The sequence below is a fragment of the Pongo abelii genome, chromosome 9 (assembly GCF_028885655.2).
Source record: "Pongo abelii isolate AG06213 chromosome 9, NHGRI_mPonAbe1-v2.0_pri, whole genome shotgun sequence".
NCBI lineage: Eukaryota > Metazoa > Chordata > Mammalia > Primates > Hominidae > Pongo > Pongo abelii.
Window position 1 is genome coordinate 30,888,247 of NC_071994.2, and position 25,102 is coordinate 30,913,348.

Below are 25,102 nucleotides of genomic sequence, written 5' to 3' on the forward strand. Positions count from 1 at the left end.
TACCATGATATTTAATTGGGTTCTTAAGAATGGTTTAGATTCTTTAAATATTTATGATCTTTCCAGGTGGCATTTAAAAAGTCATTTCAAGAGTTCAGCTACTTTAACTGAAACAATCTAATGGAGCCTCTGCCAGCTAGCTCCTTGTGGGGATGGGGGTGGGGGTGGGAGGAGGGAGGAGCCTGTTCAGCATACCACAGGGGTACATCAGTCAAATGAGGAATAGAAAACCTGCTATAGAAAAAATGACTGACCCAGGGTCTTCAAATCAATGGAACTGGGTAAAAAGAGGGGAGAGGGAAAACTCTTAGACTCAAGAGGTAGATCAATCAAATGTAATTTTGGTTTGGATCTTGATTCCAACAAACCAAGTGCTAAAAGATTTTTTTTGAGAAAACTGGGAAAATTGAATGTGTATTGGGTATTAGAAGATCCAGTTAGAATTGAATCATAGATGGTTGTTAATTTAATTGTGAGTGATAGCAATAATGGTTTGTGTGTGTGTGTGTGTGTGTGTATGTATCTATTGGGGAGACACACTAAAGTGTTTAGAGATAAAAAGTTATAACATTTGCAGTTTACTTTAAATACACCTGGGAGGAAAAGTATATATTGGAGGATGAAGGGACACAGATTAAACAAAATCAGAAAAATGCTGATAATTATTAAAACTGGGTGATGGGTATGTAGAGGTTCACTATTCTAATTTTGTATGTTTGATATTTTAAATAATAAAAAAGTAAAATAAAAAGGCACACATTGTTGCTGGTAGTGTAAATTAATACAAATTCTTTGAAAAAGAATTTGAAATACTCACCAAAAATAATAAAAATGTTTACCTCTTAATAAAAAACAAACAAACAAAACCTCAGCATTTTTGCAGACCAACAACTGACTCACAGGAATCTATCCTAAGAAAATAATCCCGGCTATGTGTAAAGATTACTGAAAGGATATTTGTCCTGGAGTAGGTTAGAATGTCAGAACATGAAAAACAACTATAATTGCCATCAATAAAAATTAGTTTAACTTATGGAAAAAGACTATGTTGGGTATTACATCATCAAGAGACAGGAGTAGCTGGATTTCCCGGGCCGACTAAGAATCCCTAAGCCTAGCTGGGAAGGTGACCCTGTCCACCTTTAAACAGGGGGCTTGCAACTTAGTTCACACCCGACCAATCAGATAGTAGAGACAGCTCACTAAAATGCTAATTAGGCAAAAACAGAAGGTAAAGAAATAGCCAATCATCTACTGCCTGAGAGCACAGCAGGAGGGACAATGATCAGGATATAAACCCAGGCATTCAAGCCAGCAATGGCTACCCTCTTTGGGTCCCCTCCCTTTGTATGGGAGCTCTGTTTTCACTCTATTAAATCTTGCAACTGCACTCTCTTCTGGTCCATGTTTGTTATGGGCTTGAGCTGAGCTTTTCCTCCCCATCCACCACTGCCGTTTGCTGCTGTCACAGACCTGCGGCTGACTTCCATCCCTCCAGATCCAGCAGGGTGTCCGCTGTGCTCCTGATCCAGCGAGGAGCCCATTGCTGCTCCAAATTGGGCTAAAGGCTTGCCATCATTCCTGCACAGTTAAGTGCCCACGTTGGTCCTAATCGAGCTGAACACTTGTCACTGGGTTCCACGGTTCTCTTCCGTGACCCACGGCTTCTAATAGAGCTATAAAACTCACCGCATGGCCCAAGATTCCATTCTTTGGAATCCGTGAGGCCAAGAACCCCAGGTCAGAGAACACGAGGCTTCCCACCACGTTGGAAGCAACCCGCTGCCATTTTGGAAGCGGCCCGCCATCATCTTAGGAGCTCTAGGAGCAAGGACCCCCGGTAACATCATCATGAAAAATGCTGTTGAAAAATACTAATATAAAAATGTACAAAATGGGTTTTTAAAAAGATTACAAAATAATTGGCACCCTACAGTCAGACTTTCACTAAAATTAAGAAAATAAAAAGATCTTATTAAGAGAATGAAAAGATATACCTTGAAAGTCACAATGATTTTCTCTAATAGTGGGAATATAGATGACTTATTTTCTACTTTTTAGTTTTCAGTATTGTCTAAAATTCTAAATATAAATATGTATTTGCTTTCAGATTAATTTTAAAAGAATACGTTAAAATTCTTAATGTTAAATGTCATGCTTTACAAATGCAAAAAGCACTATTTTTTCTTGGAATTTTTTGGCAATGACTATTTTTTGAATTAAAAAATTGTTTTTAATTTTTGTGGGTACATAGTAGGTGTATTTATTCTTAGAATTTTTTTTTTTTCAATTTGCAGTAAAGTACACTAATTTCAAGTGCCCAACCTAGTGGTTTTTTTACATATGTACACACCCAGATGTTACCACTACCCACATCAAGATATAGAGCGTTTCCCGCACCTCCTGTTTTCTTACATGCATTTCCAGTCTATTGCCTTCACTTAGAATTAACCACTATTTTGACATCTGTAAATATTATCAGATTTGTACTGTTCTTTAACATGATCTAAATTGAATGATGCAGTATATATTTTTTGGGTCTGGCTTCTGGAACACAGCACAGTGTTTGTAATTCATCTATATTCTTGTGTGTTCTAGCGATCCATTCTTTTGTACTAACTATATAGAATTTAATTATCTAATTATGTCATTATTTATGTATTCATTATCTTGTTACTGAGGCACTTGAGCTATTTCAAGTTAGGGACTGTTAGGAATCACTTTTCTAGTAACTTTGTTGTTTAAGTCTTTTGTGAACATATACACCCATTTCTCTTGGGTATATACCAAGGAGTGAAATAAATGGTTAATTATAATAACTGCCAAATAGCTTTCCAAAGTAGCACCATTTTATATTCCTACTAACAATGTAAGAGACTTCCAGTTGTTCCGCATCCTTGCCAATACACGGTATTATTAGTCTTTTAAATTTTAGCTCAATTTTTTAAAAGACAGAGTCTTGCTATGTTGCCCAGCCTGGAGTGCAATGGCATAATCATAGCTCACTGCAGTGTCACACTCCCTAAACTGAAGCAATCTTTCTGCATCAGCCTTCTGAGTAACTGGGATTACTGGTGCTCACAACCTTCAAATAATTCTTAGTAGGCCTTCTCCCAATGCTTAACAGATTTATAGCTAAGAATTCAAAATTAACCAGGACACTTTTAAATCCAAGTGATAGAAAGTCAAATCAAAATAGTGTCAGCAAAAAAACAGAAATGCATGGTTCATACCACTGGAAGGCTGTGAAGACAAGTTTTTCATGTCATGGCACACACAGAAAATGATAATATGTATAAGAGCCCACAGGAGTCATCTTAAATCGGTTCGACTGTGGTTGCAGTTGGAAGCAGCATGCCTGCTTCAGCCCAGCCTGGCTACCAGGCTGAAGGAACCAACACACAGAGGACTAAAGCAGAGGTGATGAACCCAAGTTGATGCTCGACCCTGCCACCTTTGGCACCCTGGTTGGAAAGCTGTGAGTTTGGTAACAGGTAACACAATAAAGAATTGCTGTGGGAACCAGGCCAATATAGTAGAACAGGGACTCAATGATACGAGAACCCACTTCCTACTAATCTACCTCTCATCACTCTTTATCTCTTTGTTTTGGCCTTATCTTTTCTCCGTGGGCTGTGGATGGTAGCCACCCAGAATCCTTAGCTTCTGACAACTTCTATCCAAGAGAATGGGAGGGGCATCTGTGTCCTGGGGCTTCTGCAACAAAGTACCACAGACTGGGTGGCTTAAAAAAAAACAAATTTCGCCTCTGTCAGTTATGGAGGCTGGAACACTGAAATCAAGGTGTGCACAGGGATATGCTCTAGAGAAGAATCTAGTCCATGCCTTTCTCTTAGCTTCTGGTGTCGCCAGCGATCCTTGCGTTCCTTGGCTTGTAGATGCCACTTGCCTTAATCATCACTTGAGTTTCTGCTTCCATCCTCCCAGGACATTTTCCTCCTGGGTCCCTGTGCCTCTTCTCTTTTTATAAGGACTCCAGTCATATTGGATTAAGACCCAAATAAGGTAACATTCATAGGTATGAGGGGTTAGGTCTTCATCATATCTTTTGTGGGTAACAATCCAATCCACAACAGGGGGCCTACTCTTCCCCGGCAATTCATAACACCTGGGCAAGGGCTGCCTCAGGTTATGTGCCTAGCCCTTTAACTTATCTTTGGTGTCACAAAGATGCAGTACTATAGTCTGTTTAGTCTGGATCACATACTCAACCCTGTGATGAGGCCAGAGGTGGGTGGTGGTGCACAATGATTTGACTGTCAAATATTCAAAAATCACATGGACTAGAGAAAGAATTCCCCAAAGAAACCAAAAGAAATGGTATGACCAAAGTATGGTAGGCAGATAAAAACAATATATACAACAGTTTGCTCTAAACCATAAATCATTCTGTTTTCTGGTGTTGTATATATTATAAAATTCATTTTGGGAGGCTCACCAAGAATTTATGGTGTACATATTGGTGGAGATATTTTACTGAGATACTTTAAAAAAATAGATACCCTGAATTACTGGTAACATCTACTTTAAACCCTTTCTAGGGAAAAACTGTCAGGCACACAGAAGATTTCCTGACTGCTGAGATAATTTCATTGATAAAAGAGCTGCCTTAATCTCTGAAGCAGTCAATGTAGGTTCATTCCAAAGAACATTTTTGAAACAATTATGAATTATAGATATGTACAAATTGTTCAAAATAGTGATTCTGAGGAGTAGACCTGAGGGCTGGGGAGACTGTCATGGGTTGATTACATCCCCCACAAGCTCATATGTTGAAGTCCTAAGTCCCAGGAACCTCAGATACGACCATATTTGGAGACAGAAGCTTTGAAAAAGTAATTAAGATAAAACGACATTAAATAAGTGGGCTTTAACCCCATATGACCGGTGTCCTTATGAGAAGAGATTAGGACACAGACACCTGCAGGGGGAAGGCCCCGTGAAGACACAGGGAGAAGATGGCCATCTACAAGCCAAGGAAGAGGCCTCAGAAGAAACCAACCCTGCTGCACCTTGATCTTGCACTTCATCTAGACTCCACAGTGTGAGAAAATAAATGTCTGTTGTTTAAACCACCCAGCTTGTGGTCCTTTGTTGTGGCAGCCCCAGCAAATTAATACAGGGACTTAGCGACAACACGGAGGATTAAAGCAGAGGCAGTGAACCCACGCTGATGCCTAACCTTTGCCAATCTTTGTTTGTTTCAGGGCATGCTGCTTCTGTATTCTCAGGCATGCTGTGTGGGCACTGCCAGCCAGCTTCAGAGATGGGTCCAGGTCCTTCTAAACATGTTAGTTGATGCCCAACCTCTGGGGACACAATTTCTTTCTGCAGTGGATTCATGACCTAACCTGGGCAAATGAGCCTTGAGAAGACATTTGCTAGAAGCTCATGGAAAAGAAACTTCCTTGCTTTTCTGAAAAAGCTACTGAGAGAGCCCCTTTACTCTTTCTACAGGATCTGGAGGAGGAAGCAGGCAGGCCCTGGGTCTACTGGCAACCATCTTGTGATCATGAGTTGAGACTATATTACCAGGAAATGATCCCTACAGAAGGCAGAGTGCAGAGAGGAAGAAAACAATCTGAGGACATTATTGAGTGCTGTATTAAGCGCAGCAAATTACATGGGCCAATAAATACCTTTTCTTTCTTAAGCCTGTTGTTATAACTGAATGCATCCTACTATAATGGTTAGAAAATAAAATATTTTTAAAATAGGCTTCTGTTACTTTTTTAACTTTACAGAAATAACTAAAAGCAAACAACAACATCAAAACTCAAAGAATTATTTTTTAAAATTCCATAATAAGAACTGTAAAAAATAGGAGAAACTTTCTTTCTAACAGGAGCCTATTTCTAGAAACCAATTAAATCATTACAAGTAATAACAATTTCTCTTTACAGAGTACCACATGCCAAGCCATGTGCTAAGCATATTATATGCAGTACCTCATTTAATCCACACAACAATCTCATCAAGAGGGTTCTATAAATATCCTCATTTTACAGATGAGGAAACAAAGATTCCAAGAGTTTAAATAATTTGTTTAATGTTGCACAGTAAGGAAAAGACTAAACAAAGATTGAGTCCTGATCATCTAACTCTGAAGCTCCTACTCTATACCAGTACACACTCTGCCTTTCTAAGCAAGTAGCATGCATAGCTCTAATCCGTACACCACCTTACCAGGTAGGGCTAACAGCAGTTGAGGAAATTAACACTCACAGACATTATGTAACATGAGGGAGGTCCCACAGCTAGTAATCATACAAAAAGATAAGCTGCAGGGCACAGAGCGTCGTCTCAGAGATTAACAGGCAAGATGGTGAATACATGGAAAAAGCCACCAAAGCTTGGCACTCAAAGAGCCCTTAAAGATTCCCAGTTCATAAAAAAAATTAGCCGGGTGTGGTGGCGGGCGCCTGTAATCCCAGTTACTCGGGAGGCTGAGGCAGGAGAATCGCTTGAACCCAGCAGGCAGAGGTTGCAGGGAGCCGAGATCGCACCACTGCACCCCAGCCTGGATGACAGAGTGAGACTCCATCTCAAAAAAAAAAAAAAGATTCCCAGTTCATCACCTTCTTTTTGTTCTTGAAGAACTAAGGCCCAGAGAATTTCATATCTTGCCCAGGGCAACACAGCCAGTAGGGGCAGAGGTACAATGACACAAGTCTTTGTTAACCAGCATGTTTTTCTAATACACAAGACTGCCTTTGATGAACTGCATTTGCAGGGCACCTGCTGAATACACTTGATATGGGAACTTTTTCCTGTCTTAATGGAGTAGATCCAGCCTCCAGTACCTGTTTGTCTTAATATAGTCCCCTAATTTTCCCTACAGAAACAACCTCTTTCCTCCTGTGTGCAGCCTTGAGAGGGCTGGTAAATGCCCCTCCCCTGGACATGTGACTTCAGTCACAACAATTGAAATTTCTCTCCTGGAATTTGTATTTTGTCTATGCTTTATTCTGATAATAAATCTTTGTTTTTCCCCAAGGAATTTGGAGTCGATTTCCATTGTCCACAACCTAAGAACCTATAACACTTAAGGCCTTTTTCAGTTGCAAGTGTTAGAAAACCCAAGCCAAATACACTTAAGCAAAAAAAAAAAAAAAAAAAAAAAGGAAATTTAGTGTCTTAGATGAGGGATCTACAAAGCATTACTCTTGTGCCAAGCCCTCCCCACAACTGCCTGCCTTTGTAAGTAGTTTTATTGGAACACAGCTAAGCCCATTGGTTTATGTATCACCTATGGCTTTTGTATTCCAATGGTAGAGACCAGTAGCTGTGATAGAGACGATATGACCCACAAAGCCTAAAGCCCTTACTATCTGGCCCTTTACGGGCAAAGTTTGCCAATCCCTGACTTAGGTAGATTAAAAGTCAGGTGCCGCTAGATCAAGGGACTCAGATGACATTTCTAAAACCCAATCCGTCCATCTCTTGGCTTCTGTCTGCTTTATTCCTTGTGTTAGCTCTATTCTCAGGCTCTTCCCTGTGGTAGCAAGATGACTGCATCAACTCCAAACCACATCTTCTCAGTTTCATCCTCTCCACCAGCAAATAAAAGTCTTGGGCCAGGCCCTCATTAGTCCTAATCAGCCTTTCACTGTGGTCCCAGGGATGAGACTTGCTGATTGCTTTAAGCCAATCAGTATTAACTGCAGGAACTAAGAGTGCTTGCTTCTGCTCCTAAATTTCCTTTATCCCCTTTATTTCATACAGTGCCTACTCAAGAGTTAATAATCCATTTTATTCCCAATCAGGAGAGAAAAAAGTGATGAGTATTAATGGCTTCTACTATTAAAGAAAGCCTTGATATGTGATTTAGTATTAGGACCTTTCTAGTAAAAAATTGAGAAAAGTCAAGGAAATCAGTTCTCATCAGGCCAAGCTCTCATGAACAGCTTCCTTTGTAATGTTTAAGCCTCTGACATTTGCTACATAATTGAAACCTTCTTTTTGGCCTTTCCCTCCCATTTCCCTTCTCTCTCACCTGTCCTGTGACCCAACTTCTTTTCAATTTCTCTTCACTTTTCCAGATATCCAGGATCCTTCCTTGGCTATACTCCATGGCTGCTCAAATCTCCGTCTCCCTACACTACCTAACCTTTCCCCTGAAATCCTTAGTACAAATTTGTGCACTCCAAAATTTCCTCCTTTTCTTTACTGCACCAACCACTCGCACTTTTAGTTAGATGCTAGACAAGCAAATAGATTAAACTGAATTACATCAAAATGTCCATCGTGATTCATAGCTAACAGTAGCTCCACATATCCATCCCTCTCAGGCATGTTGAAAATGAGCCCAAACGAACACCTACTGGCAGGACTTCGCAGATTCACCAAGTTTCAGGGTCGGAAGGAAATTAGCCAATGAATCCAATGGTTCTCAATTAGTAGATATTAGTGGGAAGTGTTACAAGCAATATGGTATAAATAGTACCAAATAATTCATTTAAATTATTGACTTAAAAAAGTAAAGAAAAGATAGGTAAATAGAACTCCAGTCAGGCACTTAACAATGGAGACACATCCTGAGAAATGTGTTGTTAGGTGATTTCATCATTGTGCAAACATCACAGAATGTACTTGATACAAACCCAGATGGTACAGCCTTTGCCACACCTGGGCTATATGGTATATATCGCTCCTAGGCTACAAATGTGTACAGCATATTACTCTACTGAATACTGTAGGCAATTGTAACACAATGGTAAATATTTGTGTATGTAAACATAGAAAAGGAACAGTAAAAATATGGCATTATAATCTTACAGGACAACCATCATATATACAGTCATTGACCAAAAATGTTATTATGTGTTATATGACTGCATATTAAAATTAGAGACTTCTGTTTATCAGAAAATGCCCATAGCAGCTAAATTCTCATATCTAGATTATGTAAATAACTTTCACAAACCAATAAGAAAACTTGACACGTGAACAGGTATTTCACAGAAGTGTCAGGATATTCAGGTGGCTAATAAGCATATGAAAAAGTGCACACACTTATTAACCCACTGGGAATATGCCAATTAAAACCACCAGGAGCCAGAATGATGAACAACTGGAACTCACATCACACTGCTCATGAAAATGCAAATAGGTATAGCCATTTTGGAAAACTACCTAGTGTCTGCTAAGCTGTTTAGTACTTGCTGAACACGGACAACCTAAAGCTGAACCAACAATTCTACTCCTAGGCATATTATGGAACTAGTCAAATAACTCCGAACACAAACTCAACTTATGGGGAGTTGCAATTTAAAGTCTGTAGGAAAAGCAACAAATCTCAAAAAGACCTTGAACCTTCCTTAAACTGTCCATAAAATACAGTATACAGAAACACTATCTCTACCATTTGGTGCATGTTAAACAGTTTACATAGCAAAGTTCATTTGATCCTCACAATTCTACAAGACAGGTTCTATGAACCCAATTGTATGGATGGGCTCAGAGAGGCAGAATAACTTGCCCAAGATCACACAGCTAAATTGAGAGAGAGCTGGGGTTTAAGCCTGACCCCAGTCAGTGTTAAGACGCTTATCCATTCCATACTACCTCTCCAGCTGGTTGCCCTCACTAAGGCAGACAAGCCCTGTAAAGGCGGAGAAGAGAGAAGAACATTTGAAGCTTCCCTGTGCTCCGACTTCCCATGGCCCTATTTCATTCATCAACCCAGATGCTAGCCTTTTCTGGAAAGTGTTGGTTTGGGTTCTCCTCTTCTCCAGTTTCCCATTCAGAGCCTTAGTCTAGACTAGGAGTGAAGCCACCTCTGTACAGATTATAACTGAGGAAATTATTACAGTGAAAAAGATCAGTCCTAATTGACTCCATCTTGCTCCTAACCTTTAAGCTGTCCTTGTTCATTCCTAGGCATAAGCTGAACTAACCTTAGGAAGGAATTTAGTTTATAGTTTGACTCTGAAACAAAATTGATAGTAACCCTTTCCCAAAAGACCCCCTTCTTGCCTGGGGACCAGTCTGCCTTTGTAGGACTAACAAATTAGCTACAAAATTAGAAATTATGTTTTAGGGGTCACGCAGCCTCTGGCTGCAAGAGTCTGACCCTTCCCAAATTGCTCCTAGGGATAACATCACTATTGTAAAACCTAACATCAGTGCTTGAGATATTTTGCAGACCCTGCACTGGATGGATCAGCTGACACTACCCAGACCAGTAATCTGGCTCAACCAGTTCTGTGATCTGACCCAGGAACAGAAGACAGCAAGAAAACCTCATTTCAACCCCCTCTATGCTTCTATTTCCAACCTGACCAATCAGCACTTCCCACTTCCCAAGCCCCTACTTGCCAAATTCTCTTTAAAAAATCCCATCCCCAAATGCTCTAGGAGACTAATTTGAGTAATAATAAAACCTTGGTCTCCTGCACAGCTGGTTCTGCGTGAATTACTCTTTCTCCACTGCAATTCCCCTGTCTTGATAAATCAGCTCTGTCTAGGCAGTGGGCAAGGTGAACCCATCGCATGGTTACAGGAGCAGCTGGCAAACTATAGCCATGTCCAGCAGATCACCTGTTTCTATAAAGTTTTATTGGAACACAGCCAGACCCATTTGTATCCTTTATTGCTGCTTTTGCTCTACAATGGCAGTGTTGAGTAACTGCAACAGAGACCATATAGCCCTCGGTGCCTAAATTATTTTCTATCTCGCCCTTCATAAAAAAGTTTGCTGATTCCTGTCCTAGACTAATAAACTTCCCCTCAGTCAATCCCCTATAACAACCAGGAGGAGGTTGATTTTGTCATGTCCTGGTCCTGATAAGCCTCCTGGTCACCCAGGCTCCATCTCCATGAACAGACATCTGGAGGCTCTTAGTTCAGAAGAACTCTGAGGGGCTCCAAAGCTGTTTTCTGCTCCTAACAGGCCCACCCACTTCTTAAGTAGCTAATCCTAGAAGGGCTTGTTTCAGGCAAGGCAACTACACTCATCTGTGTGAACTGCGTTTATGTCTAATTATCACACAGCACAATATTGATTTTTGCATATCCTTTACAACATCACATTAAATTTGCTGCAAGCTTTATTTGATCTCAACACTAAAGTCTGCTCATGCATATTCCATCTTCATAACTAGTTGCTTGTGGAATGTGGCCAATTGCTCACAGTTTATACAAAATCAAAGGGAACACTGGTCAGGAGTACTGAACTATTCTCTCATACTCCAGATTAATTCTAATGTGTAGCTGATGAAAGGATATTACTACAAAGCTAACAGCCCAAAAAGAAGTTCAGATTTTCAAATGAAATATCAAGAGACAATTATTAGTAAGTTTATGGACTGTGTAGTGATTTAATACTTCTAAAGCCAAAGCTATCAGCTTAAATAACTTCTGTCTTGACTAAAGCCTTCAGCAAAATAACATTGGGATTTCCAAAATACATCTATACATCAAATCAAAATACAAAATACATCAGGAAAGGAGGCAAATATGCTTTCTTATCATAATAGTTCAATTAAAAACATATGCTTTTAATAATAATAGTTATGCTTTTCTAAATTCTTTCATTGGACTAGACTCTGTTTTTGCATGCATTATCTCATTTCGTCTCCCCGACAGTCATAATAAGTACGATTACTATCCCCATTTTACAATGGAGGAGACTAATGTGTAGTGATTAAGTAACTTGCAAAAGTTCCTAGTGCCGTCTAGATAGCCCTGTTCACTCCTTTGTGCCCTATAGTCCTTATACACACATCATAAAGAGTTGTCAATGCCCATTTTCTACTGTGAGAAATCCAATTTAGATGAATGATTCTGCTATATAGTTATACAAAAAGCATACATTGCGATGCTATTAGACACCAGGCGCTGTTCTATGTTTTGCAGTCATGATTTCACTTCTTCCTAGCAACTCCGCAGTCCTTGCATTATCTTCATTTTTCAGTTGAGTGACCCGAGACTCAGAGAGGTGAAATAACTCACCCAAGGTCACATAGATAGTAAACAACAGAGCAGGCACTTAATTGGGGAATGGACATTTGGATGTCTGCAAAGTGCTTTGAGACCCCTTAAGGAAAGCGCCGTCTTCATACATCAATGAATCTAGTTGAAGATGTTGGGCTGCGACATCTTCGCATGTATGATGGAGTAATATTGTGGGTCAGAGCAGGGACAGAGCTAAACAGCTCTGCTTACTAAAAGGAGTAAGGAATTTGAAGTTCCCCAGAGGCAGAGCAAAAACAACACTGGAGGCTGCTATGGAGCAAAGGGCATCAAGGGGAACCCTTAAAACATAGCCAAGTGGGACTTTGGAGAGAAGAAATCCTGAAAGTTGTGAAAGTGGTTTGCAGGGATGTGCAGGTGCATGTATGTGTGGTTGAAGTATGTGCAATATACATCCCCTCACCCCCTCCTCAGACCTCACCAGCTTATTGTGAGCCAAGTCCACTTTAGTTACTGATGTGTGGGGAGATTCTTTCCAGATAACTTAACCCTAGCTGTGGACTGTTGCAAGGCAAAAACAGAGATTGTTCATATGGGTACAGGAGCCCAAGCCCAAGGGACCAGCTGACCTCTCATCCAAGTTACGTAAATAATTTACAGGGAACTTATTTCAGTTCCTTCTTGCCAACTACACGATTCATTTGAATTAGGTCCTCTTTAGTACCAGGTACTAAACAAATAAACGAAAAGACTCGTTACAGGGTATTTGAGACTAAGTTTCTACACTGCTCACTATCAAACAGGTATCTTACCCATGTTAATTATTTAACCCTCACAGTCCTATGAAGTAGAGAGATTGTAACTACCATTTTACATCAGAGAAATTGGAGCACATGGAAATTAAATAGCTAGGTCAAAACCACACAGCTGTTAATAAGAGCACTGCTGGGACTTGAATTCAGGCAGTCTTGCTTCAGAGCCCATAATCTGAACCACTACACCAAACTGCCCAGTGCACGCTGCCTAGAGTGTAGTGGACTGAGGAGAAATCAGCAATGGCAGTAATTGCAGTGCCTTCTAACCTCCCACCTCTAGTTCCTGAGTTGACCATGGGCAAACTCTATTTAGTATTCTTCCTCAAGGTAGATTGAACTGGCAATGCAGACAAGGTCAATCATGCTGTTAAAACTACAGGTTGGCTGCTTCTGGAACATTAATTTGAGGTGTTTGGCTTTTTCATACAGGAAAAGACATCAGGAATGAACTTGGACTCACAAGCCAGATGTCCAGTCCCAAGTCCCTCCATTCTTAGAGCATCTCTGCCCCACTCCCCATTACATCTGTCATTGGCTCACCTGCTGCTTCAAAAGGAGACAGCATTTGGCTACCCAACAAAGCAAAGTGTCTCCAGCCAGAATGCAGGGATCAGGACAAAAACCATCTTTGATATATCAAACATTTTAAAAACTTGAAACACACATAACTCTTTGAGCCCCGAATATTGGTGTAGCTTAAAACTTCTTCCTCAAGGCAGGATGAAACATGTAATAATATAAAGGGTTAGGAAATCCCCAATGCATGGCTGATACCTGCTTTTTTCTCACTCCAACCAAGATTAAATCATCAAGAAGGAAACTTTAGGTACATTTCTTGACCAAGGTGTAATCTGGTTTTCTTTCTGTGAGACGGAAGACTGAGAACTAACAATTTGGTGCTGCTGAAGGTGGCGGTGACGAGAAGAACTATTAACTTTTAGAGTTGTTTTTACAATGGCATTAAGCCATTTGCTTTGCAATCACACAAGGAATAAACATTGATAGGATGTTCTGTGAACACAGCTGCACACCGACATCTGGCATTGCCTCTGGAATCCTAGAGGATACATCTGTCAGTAAAGCGGCTCCTCTGGAGACCCCCACACTCAGCCTTTGGAAGCTGGAATGGAAATGCAGCTGCTGCATCACACAGAAAAGTCAGAAAAGGGCTGGTTGCCCTGCCCAGGCTGAGAAACCATAGACTTGGTTCTACCTCAAGTAGAGGGGTCAGGGTCTGTAATCCTTACCACAAAGATAACTCAAACTCATAAAAGCAAACACTAAAAGCTATTGAGCAACTACAATGGGCCAGACACTGTGCTGTGCACTCTGTATGTTATACTTCATAATAGCGAGGTGGGTAATGCCAGTATTCCTGTTTTACAAGGGAAGACAGAGGCTCAGAGAGGATGAAATAGGGACCTAGGCCCACGTGTTTAGTAAGTGGCAGAGCCAGGACTTGAACATTGGTTTATTCTGATGGAGGAGACCACGCTCTTATCCATCACCTTAAACCGCCTCTCAAGTGAGTGGCAATGAACAGCTGCTCCAACAGATCATACAACACTCTGGCTGGCTCAGCCCCTGGCAGGCATACTTCCAAGCACCTACTTGGTGTAAAGCACACCTGCTGAGTGAAATGTAGACAGCACAGCAGTGCTGTGTTTAACAGATGGAGATGGTGATCTCTACCTTCAGAGTACACAACCCCTGTTCTCCCATTTGTACTTTCCCATCTTTTCTTCCCCCACCTTTTTTCCCTTTCCCAAAGTCATGGACAGATACATTCTGATAACTCATGATCTGAGGAACAAAGCAAGAATTTTAATCAGTTGCCCCTATGTCTTCCCCTCTTTGAGTCTTTCTCTAGATGTCTAGGTAGATACAGGCAACATATTTACGTGCTTCTCAAAAAACGGTATTCAGTAAAAATTCTCTCTCCCACCCACGCTCCCACCTACCCTGTTCCTACTCCCAAGCCCTACCTATTAGTATTTTCTTGTGATTCTTTCCAAACTTCATGCATATACAAGACACTGCAAATATGTTATCTCCTCTCACTCCTTCCCATTTTATTGGCACTTTTTTCATGTGAATATTCAGGGGAGCATCTTCATTCTCTTTTATAGCTACATAGAGTTATATTGTATGGATTTACCATAATGTATTAATATTTTACCTTTCCCATATTACCAAACATTCAGATGGTCTCCAAGCTTTTGTTATTCATAAGTTGATACTTTGAACTCCTTAAATCTATACCTCAATTGGCTAGAGCTCAGAGAGAAGGAAGATAGATAGACATCCAAAATTCCAACACTATCCACCACTAAAAGCTCTCAGAGTAAAAAAGCAAAACATTCAGCAAAAGCCCCTGTGTGAAAAGATCTTACTATGCCAGGAGACTGCCATATCTACCTTTTTCCAAAGACCCCATTTCTCCTCAGCCCAGAAAAAAAGTGACATCTTGAACTAGGTAACCCATACATAGAGCATTAGTGCTTAATGTCTTAGAGTTTTCATAAAAGTAGTAAACCTCCCCAATTTTTTTACCATAACTTCAGATGGTTTGTTGAGATAATATAAAATTCAACCCAGCATAGCCTACCAACTCAAGAGGGGGCCAATCAGGGAGGCCTTTGCTTCTTTGGCTGGGCCCATTAGGAGCCAAGCAACAGCCCTGTCCACCAAGACATTTGCTCCCCCAGCTCTGCCCCATCCAAGCCAGAAATGCTTGCCTGAAGTTGTGAAAATGTGTTGGTGCTAGATATGTCACCAAGAGGTGGTATTTCTTCTTCTACCTCTTTAAGGTTTTTACTAAAAACTGCTATGCCAAGCAGCCACACCTTAGAATGGGACTAGCACTGAACAAAGTGAGAATTAAGAAACTTTGGAAGGCCAGAAAATTCAGGATTGATGTTCCTGGGAACATTCTTTTTTTTTTTCTTTTTTTTTTTTTTTGAGACGGAGTCTCACTCTGTTACCAGGCAGAGTGCAGTGGCATGATCTCAGCTCACTGCAACCTCTGACTCCCTGATTCAAGCGATTCTCTTGCCTTGGCCTCCCGAGTAGCTGGGATTACAGGCACATGCCACCATGCCGAGCTAATTTTTGTATTTTTAGCAGAGACGGGGTTTCACCATGTTCGCCAGGATGGTCTCAATCTTCTGACCTTGTAATCTGCCCACCTCGGCCCCCCAAAGTGCTGGGATTACAGGCGTGGCCACTGTGCCCAGCCACTAGGAACATTCTTAACCAGTGACTAAGGAAGTTGCTGTATAAATATTGCAAGTCTTTTTCCTCTCGGGTGGGAGAACTCTGGGGTGCATGTTCCATGCTGGTTCTGGGAGTCCCCTGGTAAGATTTAGCTTCAGTCACACACACCCACATGGGTAATTTTCTTGACAATTCATCTTTTATTGGCTACTTTCTCTTGCCCATCTAACTTCCTTACTTGTGTAACAGTAACCTTCCAAATAAATTACTTGCATTTGTATCCTTGTCTCAGGGTCTGCTCCTGAGTGAATTCAAACTAAGAGGCTCTACTTCACCCCAATTAAATGCTCTCTGGGTGGACTCTAATGGACTCATTCTTATTAAAGTGTAAACAGCTCCTAAGGATCAGGGGAGTGAGTTTCAAAGCAGAAATATACTTAAGGCAGTAGTTCCAAAGCAGTGGACTGGACACACGGGAGTTCTTGATGGGCTTGCTGCCAAGTTTTGAACTAACGGTAAAATCTATTTTTGCAACAACTGATCGTACTTATTGTTATTCACTGTCAGACAGAGTTGTGAACCGAGAATACCCTTGGGGACAGAGTAAATTGGGGTACCATTTGTAGTACATATGAGTAAAGAAGCCCAGCATTATGTCAAGCCACGGAATGATGATGTGTTCTTTTGAGAGGACACAACAGGCTTCCAGGTAAGGATGGCAAATTGTTCTGCTCTAATAGTGATAGTGGTGGTGGTAGTAGGGATGTTGGTGGTGGTGGTATTGGGGATGGTGGTGGTGGTGGTAGTGGGGATGGTGGTGGTGGTGGTAGTGGGGATGATGGTGGTGGTAGTGGTAGTGGGGATGGTGATGGTGGTGGTAGTGGGGATGGTGGTGGTGGTGGTAGTGGGGATGGTGGTGGTGGTGGTGATAGTGGGGATGGTGGTGGTGGTGGTAGTGGGGATGATGGTGGTGGTGGTGGTATTGGGGATGATGGTGGTGGTGGTATTGGGGATGATGGTGGTGGTGGGAGTGGGGATGGTGATTGTGGTGGTAGTGGGGATGATGGTGGTGGTGGTATTGGGGATGGTGGTGGTGGTGGTAGTGGGGATGGTGATGGTGGTGGTAGTGGGGATGGTGGTGGTGGTGGTAGTGGGGATGGTGGTGGTGGTGGTAGTGGGGATGATGGTGGTGGTAGTGGGGATGATGGTGGTGGTGGTAGTGGGGATGATGGTGGTGGTGGTATTGGGGATGGTGGTGGTGGTGGTATTGGGGATGGTGGTGGTGGTGGTAGTGGGGATGGTGGTGGTGGTGGTAGTGGGGATGATGGTGGTGGTGGTATTGGGGATGGTGGTGGTGGTGGTAGTGGGGATGGTGGTGGTGGTGGTGGTCGTATTGGGGATGGTGGTGGTGGTGGTAGTGGGGATGGTGGTGGTGGTGGTAGTGGGGATGATGGTGGTGGTGGTGGTAGTGGGGATGGTGGTGGTGGTGGTGGTCGTATTGGGGATGGTGGTGGTGGTGGTAGTGGGGATGGTGGTGGTGGTGGTAGTGGGGATGGTGGTGGTGGTGGTATTGGGGATGGTGATGGTGGTGGTAGTGGGGATGATGGTGGTGGTGGTATTGGGGATGGTGGTGGTGGTAGTGGGGATGGTGGTGGTGGTGGTAGTAGGGATGTTGGTGGTGGTGGTAGTGGGGATGGTGGCGGTGGTGGTGGTCGTATTGGGGATGGTGGTGGTGGTGGTAGTGGGGATGGTGGTGGTGGTGGCATTGGGGATGATGGTGGTGGTGGTATTGGGGATGGTGGTGGTGGTGGTATTGGGGATGGTGGTGGTGGTGGTAGTGGGGATGGTGGTGGTGGTGGTAGTGGGGATGGTGGTGGTGGTGGTGGTAGTGGGGATGGTGGTGGTGGTGGTAGTGGGGATGAAGGTGGTGATGGTAGTGGGGATGGTGGTGGTGGTGGTGGTCGTATTGGGGATGGTGGTGGTGGTGGTAGTGGGGATGATGGTGGTGGTGGTAGTGGGGATGGTGGTGGTGGTGGTAGTGGGGATGATGGTGGTGGTGGTGGTATTGGGGATGGTGGTGGTGGTAGTGGGGATGGTGGTGGTGGTGGTAGTAGGGATGTTGGTGGTGGTGGTAGTGGGGATGGTGGTGGTGGTCGTATTGGGGATGGTGGTGGTGGTGGTAGTGGGGATGGTGGTGGTGGTGGTAGTGGGGATGGTGGTGGTGGTGGTATTGGGGATGGTGATGGTGGTGGTAGTGGGGATGATGGTGGTGGTGGTATTGGGGATGGTGGTGGTGGTGGTAGTGGGGATGGTGGTGGTGGTGGTGGTCGTATTGGGGATGGTGGTGGTGGTGGTAGTGGGGATGGTGGTGGTGGTGGTAGTGGGGATGGTGGTGGTGGTGGTGGTAGTGGGGATGGTGGTGGTGGTGGTAGTGGGGATGAAGGTGGTGGTGGTAGTGGGGATGGTAGTGGTGGTGGTAGTGGGGATGATGGTGGTGGTGGTATTGGGGATGGTGGTGGTGGTGGTATTGGGGATGATGGTGGTGGTGGTATTGGGGATGGTGGTGGTGGTGGTAGTGGGGATGGTGGTGGTGGTGGTAGTAGGGATGTTGGTGGTGGTGGTAGTGGGGATGGTGGTGGTGGTGGTGGTCGTATTGGGGATGGTGGTGGTGGTGGTAGTGGGGATGGTGGTGGTGGTGGTAGTGGGGATGGTGGTGGTGGTGGTGGTAGTGGGGATGGTGGTGGTGGTGGTAGTGGGGATGAAGGTGGTGGTGGTAGTGGGGATGGTAGTGGTGGTGGTGGTCGTATTGGGGATGGTGGTGGTGGTGGTAGTGGGGATGGTGGTGGTGGTGGTAGTGGGGATGGTGGTGGTGGTGGTAGTGGGGATGATGGTGGTGGTGGTGGTATTGGGGATGGGGGTGGTGGTGGTAGTGGGGATGGTGGTGGTGATGGTATTGGGGATGGTGGTGGTGGTGGTAGTGGGGATGGTGGTGGTGGTGGTGGTCGTATTGGGGATGGTAGTGGTGGTGGTAGTGGGGATGAAGGTGGTGGTGGTAGTGGGGATGGTGGTGGTGGTGGTGGTCGTATTGGGGATGGCGGTGGTGGTGGTAGTGGGGATGGTGGTGGTGGTGGTGGTAGTGGGGATGATGGTGGTGGTGGTAGTGGGGATGGTGGTGGTGGTGGTAGTGGGGATGATGGTGGTGGTGGTGGTATTGGGGATGGTGGTGGTGGTGGTAGTGGGGATGAAGGTGGTGGTGGTAGTGGGGATGGTGGTGGTGGTGGTGGTCGTATTGGGGATGGTGGTGGTGGTGGTAGTGGGGATGGTGGTGGTGGTGGTAGTGGGGATGGTGGTGGTGGTGGTAGTGGGGATGGTGGTGGTGGTGGTGGTAGTGGGGATGGTGGTGGTGGTAGTGGGGATGAAGGTGGTGGTGGTAGTGGGGATGGTGGTGGTGGTGGTGGTCGTATTGGGGATGGTGGTGGTGGTGGTAGTGGGGATGGTGGTGGTGGTGGTAGTGGGGATGGTGGTGGTGGTGGTAGTGGGGATGAAGGTGGTGGTGGTAGTGGGGATGATGGTGGTGGTGGTGGTAGTGGGGATGGTGGTGGTGGTAGTGGGGATGATGGAGTCATTCTTTGACATGGAGTCAAAGAATTGCCACATAACTAATGGGATAAACATGGGTGATATACAGACACTTTGAGACATCATAGAACTGTAAAAGTGACTGTGTTGTCATTATGGTGGACTTGTTGAGTATGGATGAGTCTCTTCATCCCTTTAATCTTAGAAGTGTGCCAAAACACACACACAAAATCTTTAATTGCGGCTTTCAGATTACAGCCAGTGAGAGGGATCTGGAAGAAAGAGAAGGCAAGGAAACATTTTCGGAGACTTTGAAATCATATACCACCACCACCATCATCATCCCCACTACCACCACCACCCATCATCTCCACTACCACCATCACCATCATCCCCACTACCACCACCACCACCATCCCCACCACCACCACCACCACCATCCCCAATACCACCACCACCACCACCATCCCCACTACCACCACCACCACCATCCCCACTACCACCACCACCACCATCCCCAATACCACCACCACCACCACCATCCCCACTACCACCACCACCACCACCATCCCTACTACCACCACCACCACCATCCCCACTACCACCACCACCACCATCATCCCCAATACCACCACTACCATCATCCCCACTACCACCACCACCACCATCCCCACTACCACCACCACCACCATCATGCTCACTACCACCAACAGTAAAAGACTTGGTTCCAAATACGGAATGTTTAAACTGACTGTGATATTCAGTTCTCAAGTTTACTTGTTGATTTTCTTTGAAAAAAATCCCATCACTAAATGTACAGTTTGAAAACCATAGATATGCCTGATAATTTTATTCTTAAAACTACCATTAACTTGCAGGTGAGGAAAGTAAAGTTGAGAGAAATTAAATGACATGCCTGAAGCCACAGACTAGACGTGAGCTAAACTGGTACACAGCTGTGGTCCAAAACCTCACCATGTCCAGTGCTCTTTCTTCTACATTATTCTACATTTGCATATTGATGATGAAACACATGGTTTAGTAATTTCTTGGCGTTGATGCTTGTTTTGGTGAGAATAGGTCAGAAAACAGTTTATAGAAAGTTCTTAGAATTTAGGCTGCTCCAAGAAACTCACCAAAACAACTCCAAGTCATTCCCTCCCTGAGCCATACTTAACACGTATTATTCCAGGAGCTGCTTCGATGAGACATATTCTCACAGCTTATCTAATGTGTCTACACTGTCCATACACTTTGCTGAATGCCCTCAAATGTCACTTGTATCAGTCTACTATTGCTGCAATACTGCTGCAAAATAAAAACTTTGTGACTGAGGAAAATAAGCCTTTCTTTTTCTCACTTACAGATCTGCAGGTTGACTAGGGCAATTCTGCCTTAGTTCAGGTTTGTGTCTGTTCCATGTGACTAATTCTGGAGCACAGGGAGAAAGGGCAGTGGCTACCCAAGTTATGCTCTTCTCTTGGCTGTCAGAATAGCAGAAGGCCAAGCCAAACAATGCAAGCATTATTTAAAGCCTCTGATAGAGTCATATCTGATCACATTGCGTTGACCAGAACAAGTCAATGCCCAAGCCCAGAGTCAGTGACTCAGGAAGTGTACTGTGTCCCAAGGTGGAAGGGAAGTGAGTGAAGATTTACTGAACAATACCTCTATCTATCACATCAGCTAAAAATGTGATTCCCATGAAGGGAGGTCAAGCAGGTCTTTCCAAATTCCTCTAAATCTAAAATGCAATACTATTAATCAAGTTAGTCCTATAAGCTGCCAGGAGGAGACCATCCCAAAGGGACCTTTCCTGAGACATCCAGGGGGAATGTGTAATGGCACTCTTCCAGGCTAGAGACAGCAAGGTAGAAATTACCTAGTGGAGACTGTGGCATTTCAAAAATCAACTACTTCACTTCTAAAAACCTGCCTCAAACCAAACTTTCAAATCCCCTTTCTTTGAGGATTGGGGCCTGAAGATAGAGAGAAAGAGCAGATGTGGATGACTTATATTCTCCATCCTCAATAATCAATTTCTAGCAATGGAATTCTTGGCAAAGACACAGAACAACACAGCAGCTAAAAACAGGCTACTGAGTTTCACAATTGCATGTTTGAGTCTCTACCAATGCTGGGCACATTGGTTCTTCCTTTCAACTCCACAACATCCATTTCCCCTCTTTCTCCCTAATAAAATCCCAATTTTTCTCAGGAAATGTTCCTCATCAGGGGACAATGACCCACCTCCAGCACAAACCCCAGGGATAGACCAAGAGGGAATTCCATTCACTTTGCCAATGATTGGTTCCCAAGTAGGTAAGTGACCTAGATTGGGCCAATGAGACACACAGTGTGCCTGTGGGGGAAAGTTTGCTGGAAAAAAGAGAAAGGGATTTCAAGAAAAATTTCCTCATTCCAAGGAGAAAACTCTAGGAATAAACTGTCCCTCTCTTCTTCCCCTGGACGTAGCAAAGGGAAATGTGGGGGGTACTTTTATTTTTTAAACATTACAGAATTATTACATGTTCTTTTTTAGCACTGTTAGAAAATAGAGATAAGCAATACAAGAAAAGGAAGAGGAAGTTCACACCTGATCCCATCACCCACAGAAATCACTGTGAACATTTGTGCGTATTCTTTCAGACTTTTTTTGTTGGTGGCTGCTTTGAGAAGGAAAGGAAAGGGGAAAAACTGGTATCCTCATGCACTACTTATGGGAGGGTGCATTGGCTTGGCCTTCTGCTATTCTAGATGTCATTGCTAGTGCCCTATTTCTGCCTGAGGATGTAGGCAACAGGAAGATGGCAGAGCAGAGAGGTGGAAAGAAGAGGCACCCTGAGGACATTGCTGAGCTGCCGAATCAACCTCCCCTGAAGCTTGCCCTATGTCCTCACTTTTAAATGAGATAATAAAATATCCTTGTTGATGACTCTTGACTTGAAGTTGAAAGCGTCTTAACAGTATCTACCTCCACCACTTCCTAGCAGTCTGCCTTTGAGTAAGCCGCTTAATTTCGTTAACTTCATTTTTGCACCAGTACCTCTGTCATAGAATTGTGAGGAGTGAATGACAAGGCATATGAAGCATTTGCAAACTTGTTGTGTCTAGTAGCTGGTAAGGGGGGAACATCCCACAGTGTGATTTTTATTACAGGGCTTTTTGGTGCCTTCTAGCAAGAAAGTACAGGTCTGGGAAAATAACTGCAGTTTCTGCACTTCCTTCATGTTTAGATTTGTCGCCCCCTGGCCGTTTCTTCTAGAAATTTACAACAAAAACCATCACAATGGAAGGTCTCCTGTCCTTTTTAGGGTGTGGCAATAAGGGTCTTCTGTAGTCATCACTACCAATCCTGTCAGCTGGTAGGAGCCTCAAGGAGAAGAGATGTGGGGGATGATTTTATTTTTTAAACATTATACAACTATTACATGTTCTTTTTTCAGCACTATGAGAAAATAGAGATAAGCAATACAGGAAAAGGAAGAGGAAGTTCACACCTGATCCCATTACCCAATGAAATCACTATGAACACTTGTGTGTATTCTGTCAGACTTTTTTGGTGGTAGTTGCTTTGAAAAGGAAAAGGAAACAGGAAAAAACTGGTATCCTCATGCACTGCTTCTTGGAGGGTGCATTGGTAAAGTCTTTATTAGAAGGCAACTTTGCAAGATGATTAAAAAATAATAATAATGCACCTCCCCTTTCGCTCAGCAATTCTGCTTCTAGAAATCCATCCCCTGGAAGCAACAACGAAGGTAGTAGGTACATAGATTCAAAGTGCCAGCACCCACTACTCACAAAGCAAAGACTTGGGACCAACCCAAATGTCCATCAATGACAGACTGGATTAAGAAAATGTGGCATATATACACCATGGAATACTATGCAGCCATAAAAAAGAATGAGTTCATGTCCTTTGCAGGGACATAGATGAAGCTGGAAACCATCATGCTCAGCAAACGATCACAAGGACAGAAAACCAAACACCACATGTGGGTTTTGAACAATAGGTGGGAACTGAACAATGAGATCACTTGGACACAGGGTGGGGAACATCACACACCAGGATGGGGGGCTGGGGGAGGGATAGGAGAAATACCTAATGTAAATGATGAGTTGATGGGTGCAGCAAACCAACATGGCACATGTATACCTATGTATCAAACCTGCACGTTGTGCACATGTACCCTAGAACTTAAAGTATAATAATTAAAAAAAGAAAATATGGTACATATACATAATGGAGTACTATTCAGCCATAAAAAAGAATGAGATCCTGTCGTTTGCAAGGAGATTCCTGGCTAAGTGACATAAGCTAGGCCCAAAAAGACAAAGTGCCAGCACCTTTATACACACCTTATGTAGTTCAGTCAGTCCTCACAGCAATCTTACTTTATTTAATAACAGTTTTATTGAAATATAATTCATATACTAACTCAGTCCATTTAAACTGCTATAACAAAACGCCATAAACTGAATGGCTTATCAACAACAGAAATTTGTTTCTTACAGTTTTGGAGGCTGGGAAGTCCTAGATCAAAGCACTGGCAGATTCAGTGTCTATTGAGGGCCCACTTTCTGGTTTATAGATGGTGCCTTCTTGCTGTATCCTCACGATGGAAGGGGTGAAGGGTCTCTCTCCAGCCTCTTAAGTAACGGCAAAAATCTCATTCAGGAGGGCCCCACCTTTATGACCTAATCACCTCCAAAACCTCATCACATTAGTAATTAGGCTTCAATAGATGAATTTCAGGGGGACGTAAATATTCAGACCATAGAACCTACCATACAATTCAACCATTTAAAGTATACAATTCAATGGCTTTTAGTATATTCACAGATAGGTGCAACCATCACCACAGCAAATTTTAGAACATTTTTATCACCCCAAAAAGGAAACTTCATACCCATTAACAGTCACTCTCCATTTCCTCCCTTCCCACTCAACCCCAGCCCCTAAAAACCACTTATCTACTTTCTGTCATTATACATTTGGCAGTTCTGGACATTTCATGTAAATGGAATCATATAATATGTAGCTTTTTATGGCTGACTTCTTGCACTTAGCATAATGTTTCAAAGGTCATTCATGTTGGATCCTGTATCAGTACTTCATATCTTTTTAATGTGACATAATATTCCTGTGTGTGAATATGCCAAATTTTGTTTATCTCTTCATTAGTTGATGAACAGTTGGGTTGTTTCCACCTTTTGGCTATTATGAATAATGCTGCTATGAACATTTCTAAATGAATTTTTGTGGCAACATGTGTTTTTATCTCTCTTGAGTATATACCTATGAGTGGAATTGCTGGGTTAAATTGTAACTCTGTGTTAACCTTTTGGGGAATGCCCAGACTGTTTACAAAGAAGCTGCATCATTTTATATTCCCACCAGCAGCACATGAGGATTCCAATTTCTCCACGTCTTCTCCCACACTTGTCATCTATTTTTAAAAATTGTATCCATCCCAGTGAGTGTAAAGTGCGTCTCATCATGGTTTTCATTTGCTTTTCCCTGATGGCTAGAGGGAGATTATTATCATTGCTTT

General features: G+C 43.1%; 1 protein-coding gene across 1 annotated transcript; it reads right to left on the minus strand.

The window, feature by feature from the left end:
- Nucleotides 1-17,596: 17,596 nt before the first annotated feature.
- LOC129048637 (basic proline-rich protein-like) lies at nucleotides 17,597-19,414 on the minus strand (the record flags this gene model as incomplete). The annotated part of the gene is made up of 1 exon (XM_054524491.1): nucleotides 17,597-19,414. A coding segment is annotated over one exon (1,818 nt), but the record flags the coding sequence as incomplete, so codon positions are not given.
- Between the last annotated feature and the right edge of the window lie 5,688 nt (nucleotides 19,415-25,102).